The following is a 21,376-nucleotide window of genomic DNA, read 5'->3' as shown; positions in this document are numbered from 1 at the left end:
AGGTGTTAATTTGTGCAGCCACAGAGAAGCCAAGTCAGGCTGCAATGGTGACCTTGCTGATTTGATCTAATACTACCTCCTGGGAAGAAAGAATGCTGCTGAGAAAGCCAAAGACACAGCAACAGCACACCCCTACTCAAATATGTACAGTAACTTAACATATGCTGATGCTTAAATGCATTTTCAATGTTTTATCTTTTTCCATTAACGTTCTTATGAAGTTGTAGAGCTAGAACTTCTTAATTTGGCACAGCAATCAGACATTTGGAACTAACCCCTTGTTAGTATTTTTCTCCTCACCCCTGCAGAGGTGAAACACAGGTGGCTGGTTAAAGTGGGCTAGGCTGGTGGAATTCCAGAGCTGAGAACCAGTGGTTGGAGTCTGGATTGTGCACCTCAATGAACCAGCCTGGATGGAGTCAGGTAATTGAGCACACTAAGTTTGTTTGAGAAGTAGGGAGAGGCCAGTTTTCTGACTTTCTTTTGATCAATGGGAAGGAACACTTACCTAAAGGTGTGAGTTGAGGGTGGGGTAGGGAATACAAGGCAGATCAGAGAGAACCCCTCTGGACACTGGAGTTTGATTAGGTTTGCTTGACTGGAAGTGGACATTGAAAAAATGCTAATTGGGATTGGGAACAATTTTGGCACAGTTTGTTTTCATGAGGAATTTGGAAGAAGCAGAGGCTAAGGTCTCCATGTTACCAGGCCCATGTTTTTTCTGGTCACTCTGAATATCTCTCTGTACTCAAGGGAAAGAGCAAGATGAGAAATTCAAAGATGATTTGGGGACTCACCCAACAGCCTGTCCAGGAAGGTGCAGGCCCAGATGGAGCTTGTGGGGAAGGGCCTAAGCTGTTACTTGATTGTCAGGCAGTCCCTAGCTCAGGCATCTAAGTCACAGAGCTCAAGGCCTGGTTGCTCCATATGGTCTTTTTATTGGGGAAGGGGACAGCATAGGTCGGGGAAGTTGCTGATGTAGAGTCCAGGACAAATAGAGAAAAAAGGCAGCATGCATGCTTAGCCCCTTCCTCTAAGGGCATTGGTTTTGTTCTCATTTCCATGGCCTGGCTCAGAATTTTAAAGGGGCGTCAGAATCAGCTGGGCTATAGGTAGATCCCAGCCACTTCAAGGACGCTGAAAATGCACCAAAAGATTAGAAGTTCCACCAAGAAATAGGGCAGTTGGTAGAGGGGTGTGTGTGTGTGTGTGTGTGTGTGTGTGTGCGCGCGCGCGCGCGCATGTGTGTGCATGTGTGCATGTGTGCATGGTAATAGGGGTGGGTGATGGGATCAAGGTGGAGAGGGATTCCTGGGTTAGCACAATAAATTATAGGGTCACTTAGAGGTCGAGTTGTATTCTCAGCTCTTAAAAATATATATATAATATATATAATATATACATCTTTATGTCTCTATACATAATCTATACTGCAGCACAGCGGCAAAACATTGAGTTAAAAAATCCAGCAAGAATGCAGGCAAACACTCCATGGAAGCATGCAGGCTAAGATCAAGGCAGTAGGAAGGGAGCCTGTATACTAGTTGCCATCAGGGTGAATTCCAACCAATTGGCCCACATAGCCACCAGAGCACCACCTGGACATGTGCAAAGACATACATGCACACATGGAAAAACAAAATATTTGCAGAGTAGTCACCACACGTACAAGGAAAGATTTTACATGATCATTGTAATAGGCAAATAGACAAGCCTCCAGGACCTCATTCTTATCTTAATAAACCAACTAAAAGGGACCTCCTGAGGTTGCAAGTTGCAACTGGCAGGACTGGGAGAGAAACACAACAAAGCCTGGCTATCCTGACCCCTCTCATCTCCCTGAGAGTATTTCTTTTATTTATTCCCTAGCATCAACAGTTTCTCTGCTAGTCAGAAAAAAAACCATTCCTAACTCCCTGAAGAGGTGAACTCCTTTGAATACTTTGTCAACCCCAGGCCCTTCATAAAGAAATCCCAATTAAATACTGTAGTTGCTCAATGTGCACAAAGAGGAGAACTGAATAAGACAACTCGGAACAGGAATCTTTGGCCAATGAGACGATGTAAACCTCTAAGGAGACCTGATTGAGTCCAGGAAGTGTATTAGTGTAAAGAATTGAAGGATCTTTCTTGGTGGTGCTCATGTTTGTTCTGAAATAGTTTAGTCTAGCCTGTATTGAGGTTTTGAGAGTTTTTAGTAGAGTTCTAAATGTTATGAGTTCTCCTTCCAGCTTTCAAGGACTACAGTTGAAATCCTGATGATGTTGAAGGGTCATCATCTTTTGCTTCATCTTCACGATTTCTGCGATGCCACACATTTCCTTCAGAGAAAAAACAAGTATAGAAATAAGGTTAACACATTTCCAGATGTCCAAATTTATGGATCCTAAAGAGAGCAAACAAAAAGTCTGTTAGGACACAACTGGTTTGTTTATATTGTACCAGCTATCTCTGAACCATCCAAGAAAACCAACTGACACCATGTGAGCCAAACACAAATGGGATGAGTTCTAAGAACCTGAAAATCCATGGACCTTAAGAAAAACTCTCAAGTACATTGTCTCCGAACTGGCTGATTCATAGGGAATCAAACACCTTGGACCAAACTTGAGAAATCATAGCTTGGTCCAGGAGATTCTCTTTTGGCATTTGTGCAGACTCTCACTTCCTCAAAAACAAAACAAACTGACACCCTCCATTCATTTTCCCCTATGTCCACAATTGCTGTATCTCTCAAACTTCCAAGTTGTCTAGGCCCAACATTTAGGACAGACCTTGACATTAGAATTGGCATAACTGAAAACTCTATAAGATAATCTTCTTTTGAGCCTCATTGACATATCAATAATGCATACATCTAAGTCTGAATGTGGGATGGACCCAAAATTCAAATAACAGAAACTTTGTATTTCCAGTGACTTACTACAACAGATAGGGAATATAAATGTTTAGATAGGTCATGGGACCTGTTCCTGACCCTATATATGCCCACCACTGACACCCCTGACCCATCTCAAATAATACTGTTTTCTGGACCAGGACTAAAATCTTGTAGTTGGATTTGACTGGTAGAGAAATCTAAGTATGATTATTTTGCCATACTTATCAACCCAGAACAGGAATGGGGCAAGCAGAAAAGTGATGGCCTGTTACCATTTTTTCTTTTCAGCTGTCTATATCACAGAGACCACACAGCAAGGTTCCTTCTCAGGTTCTCTTCCTTCCAGTGTTCATACCACTTTCTAACTCATACCTTTTCCAAGAGATGGGTCAATGTTGACTAAGGTGGCTCTCAGCGAGCATCCTCCATCACCACTATACCTGTGAACATTTCTAATTGGAGTTTCAGGTCTCTGGGAGGTACCAGGGCTGCTGGGGAGGTCTTCATTACCCCTATCCCTGGGCAGGGGGTGGGGGGGAGACTTACCAATAAAACTCTGGAGTCTTAGGCCTGATTTAGGCTTGTCTTCCTCTTCTAACTTCTTCTTCCTCAATTTGGGGAACTTAATTTTCGATCTGAGGCTTCTACTGTCAGTATCTGAAATTTTTTCCTGGGAAACCACAGCAAGAGGAAGGTAAAAATGTTAGCTGAATAACATTTAAAAATAATTGTTACCCTTTTCTCTAAGGATCTTCAGAATTGCCTTTGAGAAGAAACCTAAAGGAAGGGCACAGGACCTTGCCCCTCAGCCAAAGCCTTGGAAAGCCCAATGAATAATCGACTCTTATCCTGCTTTTTCTATCAAAGTGGATCTGAATCTTCTATGGCCTTAAGGTGAGCAAGATTAGTGTCATGTGAATGAGCAACATCTTCCTGGCTTTCCTTTAATTCACTCTGCCCTTCTTTAGAACAATACTTCTTCATCTTTATGGTAATACTGAAATCCTGAAAAAAGATTATGCCCCAGGCAGGGCCAAATCACATACTAAGACTTTAGACCAGAAGTTCTCAACCTGTGGGTCGCGACCCCTTTGGGGGTCGAACAACCCCTTCACAGGGATCGCCTAAGACCATCAGAAAATACATATTTCTGATGGTCTTAGGAACCGAGACACTGCTCCTCTATCCATCTGCAGGCATGTCCTCCCACATGCAGATACACCCACATACAACATGAAGAACTGTATTAAAGGTTTGTGGCTTTAGGAAGGTTGAAAACCACTGCTTTAGACCATGGACAGTTTTTCTCATTTCTCTCAGTATCCAGTCCAGTTGCTTAGTTCGGGAGCTTGGTGAGATATAGCTGCACCAAGTAATAAGAGAAGTAGGATGCTACAAGAATTTGCTTCCTTTTGTGTGTAACAGCATGTTTTCCCCTCCCAGAGGGCTAGTGATCAAGAGCAGCAAAGTCATCAGCAAAGGCATATGAGAAAGTTATTAAATCCTTTAAGACCTAAAGCTATATATGGCCTTTTCTCTTAAATAATAGCCTGATAGCTGCATGAGACAAGCATGCATGTATGGCTTGCTCATAACATGCACATAAGTAGTGTATGGGACCAGAAACAGGTATAATGAGTAGGGGAATCAGGGGTTCCTAGAGTTTGAAATGAGTCATTCTATGGTGAGGAAATCTAAAGAAGATTCCTGTCAGACCATAAAGGAAATAATTTACTTAGTAATAGGTGGACATTTTGAAGTCATTTGATTTATTAAGTGGGAATATTTGTCAATCTCAGGAAAGCACATAGAGCTGTCCAAAAATGCCAACATCTCTACAACTATATTGTAACCACTAGTGGCATGCTTGGTTTGTTTTTAAGCCACACACCTGCTAGGGGAAGGCACTGGAGAGCCTACTGTCCTTCTAGAGGGGGAGGAATAATAAGTAGCAAAGAGAGGTGATATTTGGAAGATTTAATTACCAGTAAGGTCTGGGAACCAATAATTTAGAACAGAAGTTGGATGTAAGTAACTGGTATGATCACAATGGTATGTACAGGTGAAATTCAGTTCTGGAAGCAGGTACTGAGCAGGGAGGGGGAATTACAGTCAGGAAAGCAGTATAAACAAAAGCAAATATGTTTATTCTTTCCCAAACATCTCCTGCCACAGAATAGTTCTTGCTGGTTACTTTCCCATGGTCATCTAATTTTTATTTTCTTTTTATTGTTAAAAGTATTACAGATGTCCCCCTTTTTTCCCCATTGACACCCTCATTCCCACTCCCACTCCCCTCCTGCTTTCGCCAACCTAATGTCTGTATCAATTTGTTGTGCATATATGCATATAAGTTCTTTGGTTTATCCCTTCCCTCCCCTCCCAGCCCCCACCAATCTGAGGTTTTTTAGTCTATTTCCCTACTTCCATGACTCTGGATCTATTTTGGTTGATAGCTTATTTTGTTTGTTATGTTCTATAAATAAGTGAGATCATGTGGTACTTGTCTTTCTCTGACTGGCTTATTTCACTTAGCACAATACTCTCCAGGTACCTCCATGTCATCTCAAAGGGTAAGAGATCTTCTTACACCTGCATAGTATTCCATTGTGTAAATATACCAAAGCTTTCTTATCCACTCACCTACTGATGGGCACTTGGGCTGTTACCAGATCTTAGTTATTATAAATAGAGCAGCTATGAACATAGGGGTGCATATATTCTTTCTGATTGGTGTTTCAGGCTTCTTGGGATATATTCCAAGAAGTGGGATCACTGGGTCAAATGGCAGTTCTATTTATAATTTTATGAGGAAACACCATATTGTTTTCCATACTGGCTGCATCAGTCTGCATTCCCACCAGCAGTGTGCTAGAGTACTCTTTTCTCCACATCCTCACCAGCACTTGTTTGAGGATTCATTGATGGCTGCCAGTCTGGCAAGTGTAAGGTGATATCTCATAACATTTTAATTTGCATCTCTCTGATGATTAGAGATGTTGAGCATTTTTTCATGTCTCCTGGCCATTTGTATGTACTGTTTGGAAAAGTGTCTGTTCAGGTCCTCTGCCCATTTTTTTTTTGTTGTTGTTTTTTTTAATCCTTACCCAAGGACATTTTTCTATATTTTGTTCAGATAGAGTGGGAGGGAGAGAGAGAGAAACATCGACGCGAAAGGGACACATTGAGTGATTGCCACCCGCACGACCCAACCAGGGCCGGGGACAAACTTCAACCGAGTTACATGCCCTTAGCGGGAACCAAACCCTGGTCTCTCTGGACCGCAGGTCGACGCTATAACCGCTGAGCCAAACCGGCCAGGGCACTCTGCCCACTTTTAATTGGATTATTTGTCTTCCTTTTGTTGAGTTGTATTAGTACTCTATATATTTTGAATATTAACCCCTTATCCACTGTATTATTGGCAAATATGTTCTCCCAGAGAGTGGGTTTCCTTTTCATTTTGATGCTGGTTTCTTTTGCTCTGCAAAAGCTTTTTAGTTTGATGTAGTCCCATTTATTAATTTTTTTCTGTTTCTCTTCCCCTAGGCAATGTGTCAGTGAAAATTCTGCTTGTGTGATGCCTGAGATTTTTCTGCCCAAATTTTCTTCTAGGATTTTTAGGGTTTCACGGTTTACATTTAAGTCTTCTATCCATTTTGAGTTTATTCTTGTGTATGGTGTAAGTTGGTGGTCTAGTTTCACTTTTCTGCATGTAGCTATCCAATTTTTCCAACACCATGTATTGAACAGATTGTCTCTTCTCCATTGTATCCTCTTGCCTCTTTTGTCGAATGCTAATTGTGCATACTGTCTTGGGTTGATATCTGTGTTCTCTGTTCTGTTCCATTGATCTATATGCCTGTTCTTGTGCCAGTACCAGGCTGTTTTGATGATGATGTCTTTGTAATATTACTTGATACCTGGTATTGTGATCCCTCTTACTTTGTTCTTTTTCAGATTGCTGTCAATATTCAGAGTCCATTATGGTTCCATATAAACTTTTGGAGTACTGGTTCTAGATTTGTGAATTATGCCATTGGTACTTTAACAGAGATTGAATTGAACCTGTAGATTGCTTTGGGTAGTATGGACATTTTAATGATGTTGATTTTTCCAATCCATGAACATGGTATATATTTCCACTATTTATATCTTTATTTCTTTTTTCAATGTCATAGTTTTCTGAGAACAGGTCTTTTACCACCTTGGTTAAGTTTATTCCTAGGTATTTTATTTTTATTTTTGTTGCAATGGTAAATGGGATTTTTTTTTTTTTTTTTTTAGTTTTCCTTTCTGAGTGTTCATTATTGGTGTATAAGAATGTCATTGGACCCTGACCGGTTTTCTCAGTGGTTAGAGCGTCGGCCTGTGGACCAGAAAGTCCCAGGTTTAGTTCTTGTTAGGGGCATGTACCTCAGTTGCAGTTCGTCCTTGGCCCAGTTGGGGTTGTGCGGGTGGCAACCAGTCAATGTGTCTCTCTCACATCGATGTTTCTCTCTCTCTCTTCCTCCCACTCTCCTTCCCGCTCTATTTGAAGAAAAATGCAAAAAAAAAAAAAAAAAAAAAAAAAGGTCCTTGGGTGAGGGTTAAAAAAACAAAAAGAATGCCATCGGTTTTTGGATGTTAATTTTGTATCCTGCTACTTTGCCACATTTATTTATTAAATTTAGTATATTTTTGATGGAGTCTTTAGGGTTCTCTATGTACAATATGTTATCTGCAAATAATGACAGTTTCACTTGCTCATTTCCAATTTGGATCCCTTTTATTTTTTCTTTTTGTCCAATTTCTGTGGCTAAGACTTCCAGTACTAAGTTAAATAAAAGTGGCAAAAGTGGGTATCCCTGTCTTGTTCCTGTTCTTGAGGGAAATGCTTTTAGTTTTTACCCATTGAGTATGATATTGGGTGTAGGTTTTCATATATGGCCTTTGTTATGTTGAGGTATGATCACTCTATTTCCAATTTACTGGGCATTTTTATGAGAAATGGGTGCTGGATTTTGTCAAATGCTTTTTCAGCATCTATTGATATGATCGTATAATTTTTATCTTTAATTTTGTTTATGTGGTGTATTACATTTATTGATTTGTGAATATTGTACCATCCTTGCATCCCTGGGATGAATCCAACTTGGTCATGGTGAATAATTTTTTTAATGTATTGCTGGGTCCAATTTGCTAATATTTTGTTGAGTATTTTGGCATCTATGTTTATCAGGGATATTGGCCTGTAGTTTTGTTTCTTCTAGTGTCTTTATCTGGTTTTGGAAGTAGGATTATGCTGGCCTCATAAAAAGAGTTTGAAAGTCTTCCTTCTTCTTGAATTTTTTGGAATAGTTTGAGGAGAATGGGTGTTAGTTCTTCGTTGAATGTTCTGTAAAACTCCCCTGTGAAGCCATCTGGATCTGGACTTTTGTATGCTGGGAATGTATTGATTACAGCTTCAATTTCCTTAGTCGTTACTCATCTGTGCAAGTTTTCTATCTCTTCCTGGTTCAGTTTTGGGAAATTGTGTGATTGTAGAAATTTCATTTCACCTAGATTGTGCAATTTGTTGGCATATAATTGTTTATAGTATTCACTAATAATCCTTTGTATTTCTGTGGTGTCAGTTGTTACTTCTCTTTCATTTCTGAATTTGTTTATTTGGGTCCTTCCTCTCTCTTTGCTTGTTGGTCAGTCTGGCTAAAGGTTCATCAGTCTTTTTTATCTTTGCAAAGAACCAGCTCTTTGTTTCATTGATCTTTTGACTTAAAAATTTTTTTAGTTTCTATGTCATTTATTTCTGCTCTGACCTTTACTATTTCTTTCCTTCTACTTGCTCTGGGTTTTTCTTTTTGTTTACTTTCTAGTTCTTTAGTCGTAGGGTTAAATAATCTATTAAAATTTTTCTTTTTTCTTGAGGTAGGCCTGTAGTGCTATGAACTTCCTTCTCAGGACTGCTTTTGTTGTATCCCAAAGATTTTGTGTTGTTGTGTTTTCATTTTCATTGATTTCCAGTAAGTTTTTAAAATATATTTCTTGATCTCCTTGGTAACCCATTTATTAAGAACATACTATTTAGCCTCCATGTGTTTAAATGTCTTTGTATGTTTTTGTTTTAATTGATTTCTAGTTTCATGCCATTGTTATCTGAGAAGATGCTTGATATGATTTCAATCTTCTTGAACTTGTAGAGACTTAGTTTGTTTCCTAACATGTGTTCTATCTTTGAGATAGAACATGTGCACTTGAGAAAAATGTGAATTCTGCAGTTTTTGAGTGTAATTCTCTGTAAATATCAATAAATCCATCTGATCTAGTGAATTATTTAGAGTCTTTGTTTCCTTGTTAATATTTTGTCTAGAGGATCTATCCAGTAATGTCGGCAGGGTGTTGAAGTCCCCTGTTATGATTGCATTGCTGTCGATTACGCCTATGAAGTCCTCCAGAAGATTTTTAAAAATTAATTAATTTATTTTTGTTACAGATGTTTCTTCTCCCCCACCCCACTGATTCCTCTTTCCCCCTTCCTCCCCGCCCTGTCCCCAGCTTTATTGTTCATGTCCATTGTTCATGCATACATGCATATAAGTTCTGTGGTTTATCTCTCCCCCACCACCGCTGTTCTGGGGATTGAAGTCCTCCATAAGATTTTTAATATATTTTGTTGTTCCTGTATTGGGTGCATATATGTTTACCAAAGTTATATCTTTTTGTTGGATAGATTCTTTCAATATTATTTAGTGTCCTTTTTTGTATCTTTTTATGGCCTTCATTTTGAAGTCTATTTTATCAGGTATGAGTATTGCTACCCCAGCTTTTTTTCATTTCCATTTGCTTAGAAAAATTTTTTCCATTTCACTTTCAACCTATGTGAGTCTTTTGTTGTGAGGTGGGTCTCTTGTAAACAACACATATATGAGTGGTGCTTCCTTATCAATTCAGCTTCTCTGATGCTTTTGATTGGAGCATTTAATTCATTTACATTTAAGATTATTATTGATATGTACTTATTTATTTATTATGCCTATGTTTCTCTATTTCTTCTCCTTATTATAGCAGTCCTTTTATTTTATTTATTCATTTATTTTTTAATTAATCAATGTATTTATTTTTGTTACAGATGTTTCTCCTTTTTCCCCCACTGATAACACCCTCCTCCACCCTCCCCGTCCTGTCCCCAGCTTTGTTGTCCATGTCCATTGTTCATGCACACATGCATATAAGTTCTGTGGTTTATCTCCCCCCCACCCCCTCTTCTGGGGATTGTCAGTCTGTACCCCACTTCCATGTCTCTGGGACTACCCTATTCCTTAGACTGTTATGTTCATTATATTCCACAAATAAGTGAGATCATGTGATATTTGTCTTTCTCTGCTTGTCTTGTTCTCCTTAGGATAACACTCTCCAGGTCCCTCCATGTTGTCTCAAATGATAGGAGATCTTTCTTTCTTACAGCGGCACAGTACTCCATTGTGTATAAGTACCACAGCTTTTTTAGCTATTTGTCTACTGATGGACATTTGGGCTGTTTCGAGATCTTAGCTATTGTAAATAGTGCTGCTATAAACATGGGGGTACATATATTCTTTCTGATGGGTGTTTCAGGCATCTTAGGGTGTATTACTAGAAATGGGATCACTAGGTCAAATGGAAGTTCAATTTTTAACTTTTTGAGGTAACACCATATTGTTTTCCATAGTGGCTGCACCAGTGTGTATTCCCACTAGCAGTGTACTAGAGTCCCCTTTTCTTCACACCCTCACCAACACTTGTTGTTTGATGATTTGTTGATGGTGGCCATTCTGACTGGTGTGAGGTGATACCTCATTGTTGTTTTAATTGGCATCTCTCTGATGATTAGTGATGTTGAGCATTTCTTCATATGTTTCTTAGCCATTTGTATGTCCTGTTTGGAGAGGTGTCTATTTAGGTCCTATACTCATTTTTTAATTGGGTTGTTTGTCTTCCTTTTGTTGAGCTGTATGAGCACTCTATATATTTTGGAAATGAACCCCTTATCTGATGTATCATTGGCAATTATGCTCTCTCATACAGTGGGTTGCTTTTCCATTTTGGTGATTGTATCTTTTGCTGTGCAGAAGCTTTTGAGTTTGATGTAGTCCCATGTGTTCATTTTCTCCTTTGTTTCTGTTGCCTTACGTGATGTATCGGTGAAAATTCTGCTGCGTATGATGTCTGAAATTTTGTTGCGTACATTTTCTTCTGGATTTTTATGGATTCATGAATCACATTTAAGTCTTTTATCCATTTTGAGTTTATTCTTGTGTATGGTGTAAGTTGATGGTCTAGTTTCATTTTTTTGCATGTAGCTGTCCAATTTTCCCAACACCATTTATTAAAGAGGCTGTCCTTACTCCACTGTATGCTCTTGCCCCCTTTGTCAAATATTAATTGAGCATATTGTCTTGGGTCAATTTCCAGGACCTCTGTTCTATTCCATTGATCTATCTGCCTGTTCTTGTGCCAGTACCAGGCTGTTTTGATTACAGTGGCTTTGTAGTATAGCCTGAAATCTGGTAATGTGATCCCTCCAACTTTGTTCCTTTTCTAGTTTACAGCAGTACTTTTAACACTTCTTGCAGTGCTAGTTTGGTGCTAATATATTCCCTTACCCTTTGGTTTGTTTTTTTGTTTGTTTGTTTTTATGGTCTGGGAAGCTCTTTATTTCACCTTCTATTTTGAATGATAGCCTTGCTTGGATAGCATAGTCTTGGATTCAGATCCTTGTTCTTCCTGACCCTGATTACTTCATGCCATTCCCTTCTGGCCTGTAGTGTTTCTTTTGAGAAATCAGGTGGTAGCCTCATGTGGGCACCTTGTAGGTAACCTGTTGCTTTTCTCTTGCTGTGTTTTATTTTTGGCATTTTAATTATGATGTGTCTTGGTGTGGGCCTCTTTGGGTTGTTCTTACTTGGAGCTCTCTGAACTTGTATGCCTCTTTTTTTCACCAAGTTAGGGAAGCTTTTTGCCACTATTTCTTCAAATTTATTCTCTAACCCTTGCTCATTGTCTTCTTCTGTTACTCCTGTAATGCAGAATGTTGTTATGTTTCATGTCCCACAGCACTCTTAAACTGTCCTCCTGTTTTTTTTTTTATTTTTTATTTTGGGTTCTCTGATTGGGGATTTTTTCTATCCTGTCTTCTAATTCATTGATTTGATCATTGGCTTCCTGTAATCTGCTAGTTATTTCTTCCAATGTGTTCTTTATTTCTGCTATGCCATTCTTCATTTCTGCTTGTTTTTTTTTTTTTTTTTCATTTCTAATTGGTTGATGTTTGTTGTTTCTATATCTTTACTCATGCTGTTGAGCTTCCTCATAATAATTACTCTGAATTCTACTTCTGATTACTTTCTTAACTCCATTTCATTTATCCCTTCGTCTGTAGAATTCTCTTGTTCTTTCATTTGGGATTTCTTTCTTTGTTTCACCATTTTGACTGTCTCAGGAGGGTTTCGAGCCTGCCAAATATACCCTGTTAGTGTTAGTGTTCCACTGATTGTGGAATCCTCTGCTAGGTTTGGATGAGTATGGAGGATACTTCACTAAACACCAATGTCTAGTCTTGTTTTCCTGGACAGAGTTGCAGGCCAAGCAAAGATTCAGTTATCCCAGAGCTTTTACATGCAGGCTGAGTATTAGTTTTGGTTACTTAATGAGCCTCAGGTTGTAGCCCTCAGGTGAATGACAGATCCCTCAGGTGTACAGGATAATAGGATTTCCAGTGGGTGGGGCAATTGCTTTCCCCTGTGTTGAAGGTGCTTTGAGATGAAAATGGTTTCCGCATTATGGGTCATTGGCTCAGTGCAGGGACCCAGGCCTCAGCCGTCACAGCCCATTCCCCAGAGCCAGGACACCGAACACTAAGGGTCAGTCTCAAGGTTCAAAGCCTTCAGAATCTCGTCTCTGCCTACTGGCTTGCTGGTAGTCTCTAGCTGTTGATCAGCCTCAGATTGCTTCTCAGGGCTGGGAGGTGTGAAATTCTCGAAGGAGGACCATTTGCTTCTCCCCCAGACTAAAGTTTCTCTGGGAAAGGTTTTTTTTTTTGTTTTTTTTTTTTTTTGAGGAATATGGCTACTTTCTTGTGGGGGAGTGACTCAGCATAGAGTTCCTGATGGCCTCCTTCCCACCTCTCTCCCCAGTTGCCATGAAGCTCCAACTCTCCTCATACAGTTCCAGTCCAGTCCACTCTCCCTCTGCTGGAACCCAAGGTGAGTAGCTGTAGCTGTAATTTAGTGTACTGGCCATTCAGGAAAGGGCCGGTGTTCCCTGTACCTCTCCCTACCGGATAAAACCTCTGCTCTGATGTTTTTCACAGCCAGGTATTATGTGGGCACCTTTCCCTGTTCCACCACTCTGTACTGGGGAATCAGCTTGGGGTTTAAACCCCCAACTTTTCAGAGGGAACTGCTCACAGCTAAGACAGCCTCCAGCTTCTGCCTATGGGCACCCAGCCAGCCCTCTTGCACCTCTACAGCTCCTACCACTCTCAATTTGGGGTCCTCTTTACATCCTTAGTTATAAAGGTTCTCTCTAGGTGCTCTTCAGTTGGTTTTCCTAGATGACTTGTCTTTATTTTAGTTGCAATTCCAGTTTGTTCCTGGGACACGGTCTGTGTAACTTCCATTCACTCTACCACCATTTTCCCTATCCGGTCATCTAATTTTTCAATTTGCATTCTGTCTTGCATACTTATGATGAGGGAATGGGAGGAGGAGACTCCATTAAGCTCAAGTGAAAAGCCACTACTGGACTCTCTCTGGTCCATCAGTCATTTTTCTGGCCCACACTGGAAGGGAGAGCACCAAAAAAGAATCCCTATTCCCCTTTATTTCCCAATCCCCAGGTCACATACCTCTTGAACAAGGATTGAATTCATCCAATTGATCTTGGATAGCTTTTCAAACTCCCTATTCATGGCATCTAGGGTGGTTTGCAGTATGGCCTCATCCTCAATATTTTTCAACTGGTGAAAACAGGAAAAAGGGTGAGTGTCCAATCCCCGCCACCCTGCCTTTGTAGACTCTTGCTCTCTCCCCAACTCCTATTCCCTGCTAGTAGCCATGAGACCACAGGTGTCAACTTGCATCTTTCTTGGCCTTGGGTTCATGGAAAAGTGTAGCAAGCTCTTTCCTTTCTCAATAGGGAGACCCAAAATACAACCAGTTGGTGGGGCTTTCCTTGGGGCTGGACATGCTCAGTTTGGAAAACAGAAAGGCCCTTTGACCAGGGCCAATTCATACTGAGTTATACCCCTACAGTTTAGGGTCCAGGAAAAAGGTCTCTATAAATAACAGCTTCCAGTTTTTTAGCACATACTATATGTGAGGCACTGTACATTCATGATTTCATTCCATTTTTCTAATAACTTTTCAATAGCTTGCAAAGTACTACTGTTCTTATTTTCTAGATGAGAAAACAGACCCAAAGAAGTTTAGTGTTCAAAATTACATGGCTAGACAGACCCAGATCTGTTTAAGTCTATAGCCTATTCTCTATAACACACAGTCTCATAAAGGATATGTGGAGTGAGTGGATGCTGAGGGGAGGGGTTTATTACATAGTTACTATAATTTAAAGGCTGCTTTATGAAGCAAGGAGAGACATAGAGAGAGATTGGTTCACTTTCCCTTCCTGGCAAAGAGGGCCTGCCTGTTCAGGTTGTGCTTTAGCCCCTATCTGTTCACTCTTAGTAAGAAATGAGTTCCAGATGGCTTGTCCCATGGGTTCAGGAAATGCAGCTTAAGTGTTCCCTAGTAACTCCCAGCACCCACAGGATGAACTATGTTCAGTCCATGGGAGACTTAAAATTGATTCTTTTGGAACCATCTCTAACTCAAACTAACCAAGTTCTAGACCAGCAACATAGGTGAGATAGTTCATATTCCAGTAAATAATCAGCTGGGAATAGAGATACATGCTGATATTTTCAACCTGGACATGTTTTCCAGCCCACCTAACTTGGCCTCACCTTTCCTCCCTGACATGCACTCCACTTTCATCCTGGCCCTTATGTGGCTTCTTGCTGTGCATTGACTACTTGATGTTCCAGCCATAAGTGGAACCTTGCCAACTGTCAAAAATGGGTGGCAAGTGAATGGGTGGGGGATGGGGCTGGAGGTTATAGCCACTCAGGATGGGAAATGAGAAAGAAACAAGTCAGTGCTGACATATCTCTCGATTTTGTTTTACAGCTAATGATTTAATACAGTACATAGTAGCCCATATGCACAGGACATTTGTGTACACATGGCAGTGGGAAGGGGGAGAGTGAGTGTCTGGTAGAAATGGCAAGCACTTCAAGGTAAAGTGAGAAGGGGCAGGGAGTCCTTAGGGGCATACTTACCAATAATACTCCAAAGGGGTTTGGTAGTCGATTCCAAAAATAAAGAAAATAAAGGAATTTGGGGCCTTGGAAAATGATACCTAATCAAAATAGGAAAGGAATAAAATGGCTTCCAAATTACTTCTTATTTGGCATCTGGAGACTTGGGCTCTAAAAAATAGTAGGTGGGTGGGCCTGAGTCTTATACTCTATTTTCCTGTCCTTCTGGCTCTAGTAGCAACCTTGTCCAGGACTTTTCTAAGAAGTAAATGTGCAAATGGACTTAGAGGACTTTGTTGCTTATTTCTTGGTTCCTGTGCCAACACATCACTAGTCATAGCACAAATGAGGTGCCAAATAAGAGAAGTAGGAGTTACTGGGTGGGATTTACTTCATCATAGATATACATGCCTCTACTGACACTGAGCTCTGCAATATCCTCTTTCAAGGGGAGGAATAACAACACCCAAATAAAATAAGTCTTATCTCTATGCCACCTCTATGACATAGCCTTTCTGGAGATACTTGGTCATTCATAGTTAGCTGTTCTCTGACCCCTGGTCTCATTTGGGTGTGTGTATGTGTATAGGGGTCCTTATCAGGTCCTATGTTAAATATACTATGTGCTCAATTTGTGTTGTTAGCTGGTAGGAACCAATATACATGCCATGAGCCTCAAGAAGATTTGAGTGGTAATGAAAGTCAAACTTCCCATATTTCCTACTGCCCAAACTGGGAAGGCCATCAAATTCTGCCCATATATAGAAGGTACTTCTATTGCTATTGTCTAAGGCTGAAAGACTCTAACTTAGGGTTCAGATACTGGGTCAGCCTGGCCTGGTTGCCTTAACCACTCCACTGCCTGTGCAGTATGCCAATTAGATGTGCAAATGAGGAAAAGAGGAAGTGGATGCACCTCTTAGAATATCAACAAAGAAGCCTCTCTTTAAATAAACCATAATTAGATGATAAGCAAAAATAGCCCCTGCCTCATGGCCTTAACAGCCAACCCAAAAGTTGGGTAGTTGTGATCAGTTCACTCATCAGAGCACACTCACCAAGTGTGCCTATGAGCTTTGCCTTCTGTGAAACACACAACTATTCTTATAGCTCAAAAACTGAGCCTTAGTCCATTTTCCCTAGGGCTAATAAAATTTATCATCTATCAAGCTGCTACTATGTGCCAAGCCTTGGCACTTAATATACAATTGTCAGTTTAATCCTCACAACAACCTGGAAATATAGAGATTATAATTTCTATTTTGTAGCTAGGGAAACTTAGATCCAAAGAGGTGAAATTATTATGGATTCAATTGTGCCCCCCCCCCAAAAGAGTTATGTTGAAATTCTAATTCCAGCATCTCAGAATGTGACCTAATTTAGAAATAGGATCATTGCTGTTATAATTGGTTTTTAAGATGAAGTCATACAGGAATAGCATAGGCCCCTGATCCAGTATGACTAGTATCCATATAAGATGTTCATTTGAAGACAGAGAGACATGGTTAGAACACTATGTGAAGATGGAGGATTGGGTAATGCATCTACAAGACAAGGAACAACAAAGATTGCCAGTAAGTCACTAGAAGCTAGAAAGAAGCAAGAAAGGATTCCCTTAGAGGTTTCAGAGGAAATATGGCCTATTGACGCCTTGATTTCAGGCTTCTAGCCTACAGAAGAGTGAGACAATAAATTTCTGTTGTTTTATGTCACCCAGAATTTTTACTTTGAATAGTACTTGGTTTCAGCAGCCTTAGGAAACTGATATAGCTAGTAAGGAGAATATTTGGGATTTGAACCCAGAGTCTCCCAACTTTTCCCACTCTTCCGTACTATCTTCCCACATGGTGAGAGAGGTATGTGGACATTGTGGAGATACATAGCAGCTCAAAAGAGCTCACTTTTACTTCTGAAGCTGTTTTTGGTATGATGAGAACAACCTATTTTTTGAGTGGCCTGGATCCAGGAGACATTTGTCAGAGAAGAGGGGGAAACACTTCTTCAAGGCTATGGTAGTCCCAATTGATTAGCATAACCTATGAAGTGATACAATCAATGACAACTCTGGGTAAGTATAACACAGCAGGGACTGCCAATTAAGCACCTGGTTAAAATGCTCCTACATGGCCCTGGCCGGCTTGGCTCAACAGTTAGAGCGTCAGCCCGCAGACTGATGAGTTGTGGGTTCGATTCCTGTCAAGGGCACGTATATTAGTTGCAGTTCATCCCCGACCCTGATCCGGGTCGTGCGGGAGGCAACCAGTCAATGTGTCCCACTCACATTGATGTTTCTCTCTCTCTCTCTCCCTCCCACTCTATCTGAACAAAGATAGAAAAATGTCTTCATGTGAGGATTTTTAAAAAATGCTCCTACATGTCTTCCAAGTCCCTAGAACCAAGCATAAACTGTTACCATCTTCACATAGGATACTATGCCCTCCCTTGTTCCAACCCCTTTCACTCACCAAGTTTTCATCCAGGAAAGCTTTGGTGTCATCATAGAGCCCTTTAAGACTAAATGTAACATCGGCTGCATCATTTCTGCTTAGAGTCTGAGAAGAGAAGAATGGAAAAGAAAGGAAGGGAAAGGACAAAGAAGAGCTGTTGGTTAGTAAGCATGTAGCAGCTAGCTGACTTGTTTGTGGGAGGAACAGGCTAGTAGGATGTGGCTATAGGTAAAAAAGTAATATTCAAAATATAATACAGCTGGTACAGCATGGGCACTAACCAATCAGAACTGATGCCAGCTGTCAAATACTGTAGCTGTATTGGTGTATTCTGTAAAGTGGGACAGTATAACTTGGCATTTGGCATCATTGAATGAGTGCTACAGGTATACAGGAATAGGAAATATGCAAACCAGAGAGTAAATTTTATGCTACTTGCTGATGCTGCGTTAAAACTACCTTTCCAATGGTAGGTGAAGTTAGGCCCAACCATTTCTCTTTTTGAAACTCAAGGCCTTGAGCTCCAGGCCTCCTCCAGCTAGGATCTGGCCCCAAATATATAAGTAACCCATGTTTTAGGAGGCCCTGACCCTATATTTGGCCCTTTTGTATCATTTGTCTAGCACTAAAATTACTTTTTAAAAGCATCCCATAAATCTTCTGTAGTGGGTAAAGTCATGAGATGGCATATTTAACCTCAAGTATTCTAATCTGGACATTTCGCTCAAGATGGAAACCAAGGCAGCCTGGAGCTCAGGTTATCTGGGATGAGGAAGGGCCAAGGCCAAGTTTCTTTCCATTCACTTACCATTTCTCCCCTGAGGTCAGTGTGGTAGGTGGCTCTCAGAGAAGAGGGCTAGCTCTGAGATGATAAAATCTGCAATGGGATTCCCCCAGTATCCACTTTGGACCTATAACTGTCAAGGAATACCTGTCTTCCCTTCCACTCTATCCATCAGTTTCCTGACATCATTTGTCCAGTTTCTCCATGCAGTCTACAACTCCCCATCCTTCTTTTTCATCCCCTTTCCTGTGTGGTTTGATTCCTTTTCTTCATCTGTCCCTTGACCCCTTACCTCAATGGGAGTACAGAAAGCTGCACCTGCCTCATTGCCACTGTCTTGGCTATAAAATACATCATTCAGCATTTTAGCACTGGCGTTCACAGAATCCATGAGAACAGACACATGCTGGTGGACCTTGCTCAGGTCAGTAATTCTGTAATAAAACAAGGACAGATAGATGAGTCTGGAGTTCTGAAGGACTTCTGGCCTAGGGTTCTGGTGAGGGTTGGGATAAGAATAGAAAGCCCTGGGTACCCAAATTGGTACCCTCCTGTTATTTCTATTTGTCTCGGTAGACACTTGGACCAAAAAATGTCTCTACTCTAGGTATTCATCTTTCTTCATCCTTGGGTGATTCAGGACAGTGAGAGGCCAGAACAGGGGAGGAAGATGACCCCAGGAATTTCAAGGCCCTCCTAATATTTGAAGTCAAGGATAAATATTCGTAGTCCTGTTTGGTCTGGAAAAGTAGAAGGAAATCAAAGTTCATCTCTGGGTCTAATGGGAGAGGTTCATGCTGGCTTATCACTGAGTGCAAAGACCATTTCCTGTCTGGATTGTCAGGGTCCCTGTCAAACTTCAGAGTTCTGGGAAAGACCTTTCTGAGACCGAGCTCCCCAGTAGCCAATAGACACAAATTGGCTTCTTCCTGTCTGTTTTCAGGATTCTTAGCCCTGTGTCTGCCTAGGTTTACTTACCTGCTGATGAGGTTTTCTGCAAGCCGAGCTAAGTGCTGCATCTGGGCAGACTCTTCATTAGAGAGGCTACCTTGAGATTCCTGGGAGTCCAGCTGGGGTTGAGAGGCAGCTTGAATTTCAGTATGCTTGCACTCCCACATTTTCATTGAGTTCTCAAAGTCCTGGAGGTAAAGACAGTGGCAGATACTAATGATTGCAGAAGCTAAGGGGGCATGTGGCAGTTCTGTTTGTGAGTCTGAAATTTGTGGGTATAGTGGGTAAAGGGAAAAGAGGGCCCATATTCCCCCATACACCCACCTACACACCTATACATCTATCCACCATTTCATTCAATGTCTCATCTATACTAGGCACTTTTAGTTTTGCTGTTGTTGATATGGTGAGTCTTAGGACAATGTGCTTCAATCAGATAGATATATTCCTTCCAGAAACTCCTCTATGAGGGCAGCATTATCGATAAGACAGTGGAACACCTTTCATGCTCCCTTCTTTGTCAAATCTAAGCAATATGTTGTGATGGACCTAGAAGCAGAAATGTTTAATTTTGAATTATCCTTCTATCATTTACTGGTTGTATAACCTTTAGCAAGTTATTTAACCTCTCTAGCCTTCATTTTCTTCATCTGTAAAATGGAAATAAGTGTATATATCTCATATAATTGTTGGGAGGACCTACTTGAGAGAATACATCTAAACTTCCCAGCACAAAGTAGGCAGTTTATAAATTAGACAGACTTCCCCTCTCTTCTCTGTTGCTGCTTCTATGGACTGCCTTCAGGTCGGAATGGAAGAAAGCCTTCAAGCACTGAACATTTGATCAATAATGACTCCTTTCTAGCTTTAGATGGTTTAGTAGAAGTGGGTGACATTTGTGAATGCAGCATTTTAAGAAATCTTAAGGAACCTAAAGACCATAGTCAATGAAGAATCTCTTATTGAAAGAGCAGATTTCTCCATTACTACCCAAGATCTTTAGCTCTCTGTGCAGTGGAGAGTGGGCAGCTTTGTTTAAAATGATAGGAGGGAGGCTCCTTGTCTCACTCTCTTAGACAGTGGTTTGAAAATGTCAGTATATATCAGTATGTCTCAGGGGCTTGTTTAAAAATGCAAGTTCCTAGAAACTACTCGTTCCCATTCTGATTCACTGGGTCTGGTGTGGGGCCCAAGAATATGCATTTCTAGCAAGCACCCAAGGTGACTGATGCAAGTAGCAAACAGACATCCCTTTGAGGCATTCTGCTTGACTGGAAGTATTCAGTATTCAGCAAGAGTTGTTGAAGAGACAATGCAGGTACCCCAGACAAGCCTTTCCTTTCTTACCCGATCTCTTATCAGCATCTGGGCAGCATTCTTGTATCTAATCTTGATGAGGCCTGGCCTCTGAACCCAGGCCTCCCCATCCACCTGCACTGGGATACCTTCTTCACCATCAATGGTTATCAACACCTCATGACACTGCCAGAGAAGAGGAGAGAGAATGGGGCAGAAAAATGAGACAAGTGCTGTAGACCAATCTGGTAATCCCACAGTCATGGCTGTATTGTGTATCTGAAGCAGGACTGGCAAGAATGTGAATCAGATGATCTCAAGGAGGAAACACCTGATATCTATGGGCCTTTTGCTCATTCAGTCCCTACCACCTCTGTCTCCAGCCTTAGCCAGCACCTTAATTTCCACAAGATAACCTCATCTCTGCACCCTGACACTTATACCCAGTTAATTTCTGGGACAACTCCATATCCTGGGTTGTAACCACAGAGCTCAGTCTCTTTCTGGTGCCCACCCAGCCCCTGCCTACCTGAGCAATGCGATGATGATGCATATTGATGATACGGGACATTGCCATCTGTATGGAACCAAAGATTGCCACTACCTCCAGCTTCCCATCATTTATTGCAGGAGCTTCATATTCCTGAGGAGGAAGAACTGTGTCACATATCCCTTTGAGAAAC

The 21,376-nt window shown here is 40.9% G+C and overlaps 1 protein-coding gene and 1 long non-coding RNA gene across 2 annotated transcripts in view; one reads left to right on the top strand and one right to left on the bottom strand.

Moving 5' to 3' along the window:
- The first annotated feature begins 307 nt into the window (after positions 1-307).
- Positions 308-13,103, top strand: LOC118636236. Its single transcript, XR_004960630.1, has 3 exons — positions 308-423; positions 3,630-3,775; positions 13,033-13,103. It is a non-coding gene; the product is annotated as an uncharacterized LOC118636236 (long non-coding RNA).
- DGKK (diacylglycerol kinase kappa) overlaps positions 2,242-21,376 on the bottom strand; it is a 159,890-nt gene continuing 140,755 nt past the window's right edge. Inside the window, exons 21-28 of the mRNA XM_036271305.1 lie at positions 21,223-21,336; positions 20,745-20,879; positions 19,425-19,585; positions 18,739-18,880; positions 17,681-17,767; positions 13,746-13,856; positions 3,428-3,551; positions 2,242-2,321 (exon numbers count right to left, since the gene is read on the bottom strand). Coding sequence (XP_036127198.1) covers positions 2,242-2,321; positions 3,428-3,551; positions 13,746-13,856; positions 17,681-17,767; positions 18,739-18,880; positions 19,425-19,585; positions 20,745-20,879; positions 21,223-21,336 — 954 coding nt within the window. The remainder of the gene's footprint in view (positions 2,322-3,427; positions 3,552-13,745; positions 13,857-17,680; positions 17,768-18,738; positions 18,881-19,424; positions 19,586-20,744; positions 20,880-21,222; positions 21,337-21,376) is intronic.

The sequence above is a fragment of the Molossus molossus genome, unplaced genomic scaffold, assembly GCF_014108415.1.
Source record: "Molossus molossus isolate mMolMol1 unplaced genomic scaffold, mMolMol1.p scaffold_m16_p_2, whole genome shotgun sequence".
Classification (NCBI taxonomy): domain Eukaryota; kingdom Metazoa; phylum Chordata; class Mammalia; order Chiroptera; family Molossidae; genus Molossus; species Molossus molossus.
This window is presented reverse-complemented; position numbering and strand designations above follow the sequence as displayed.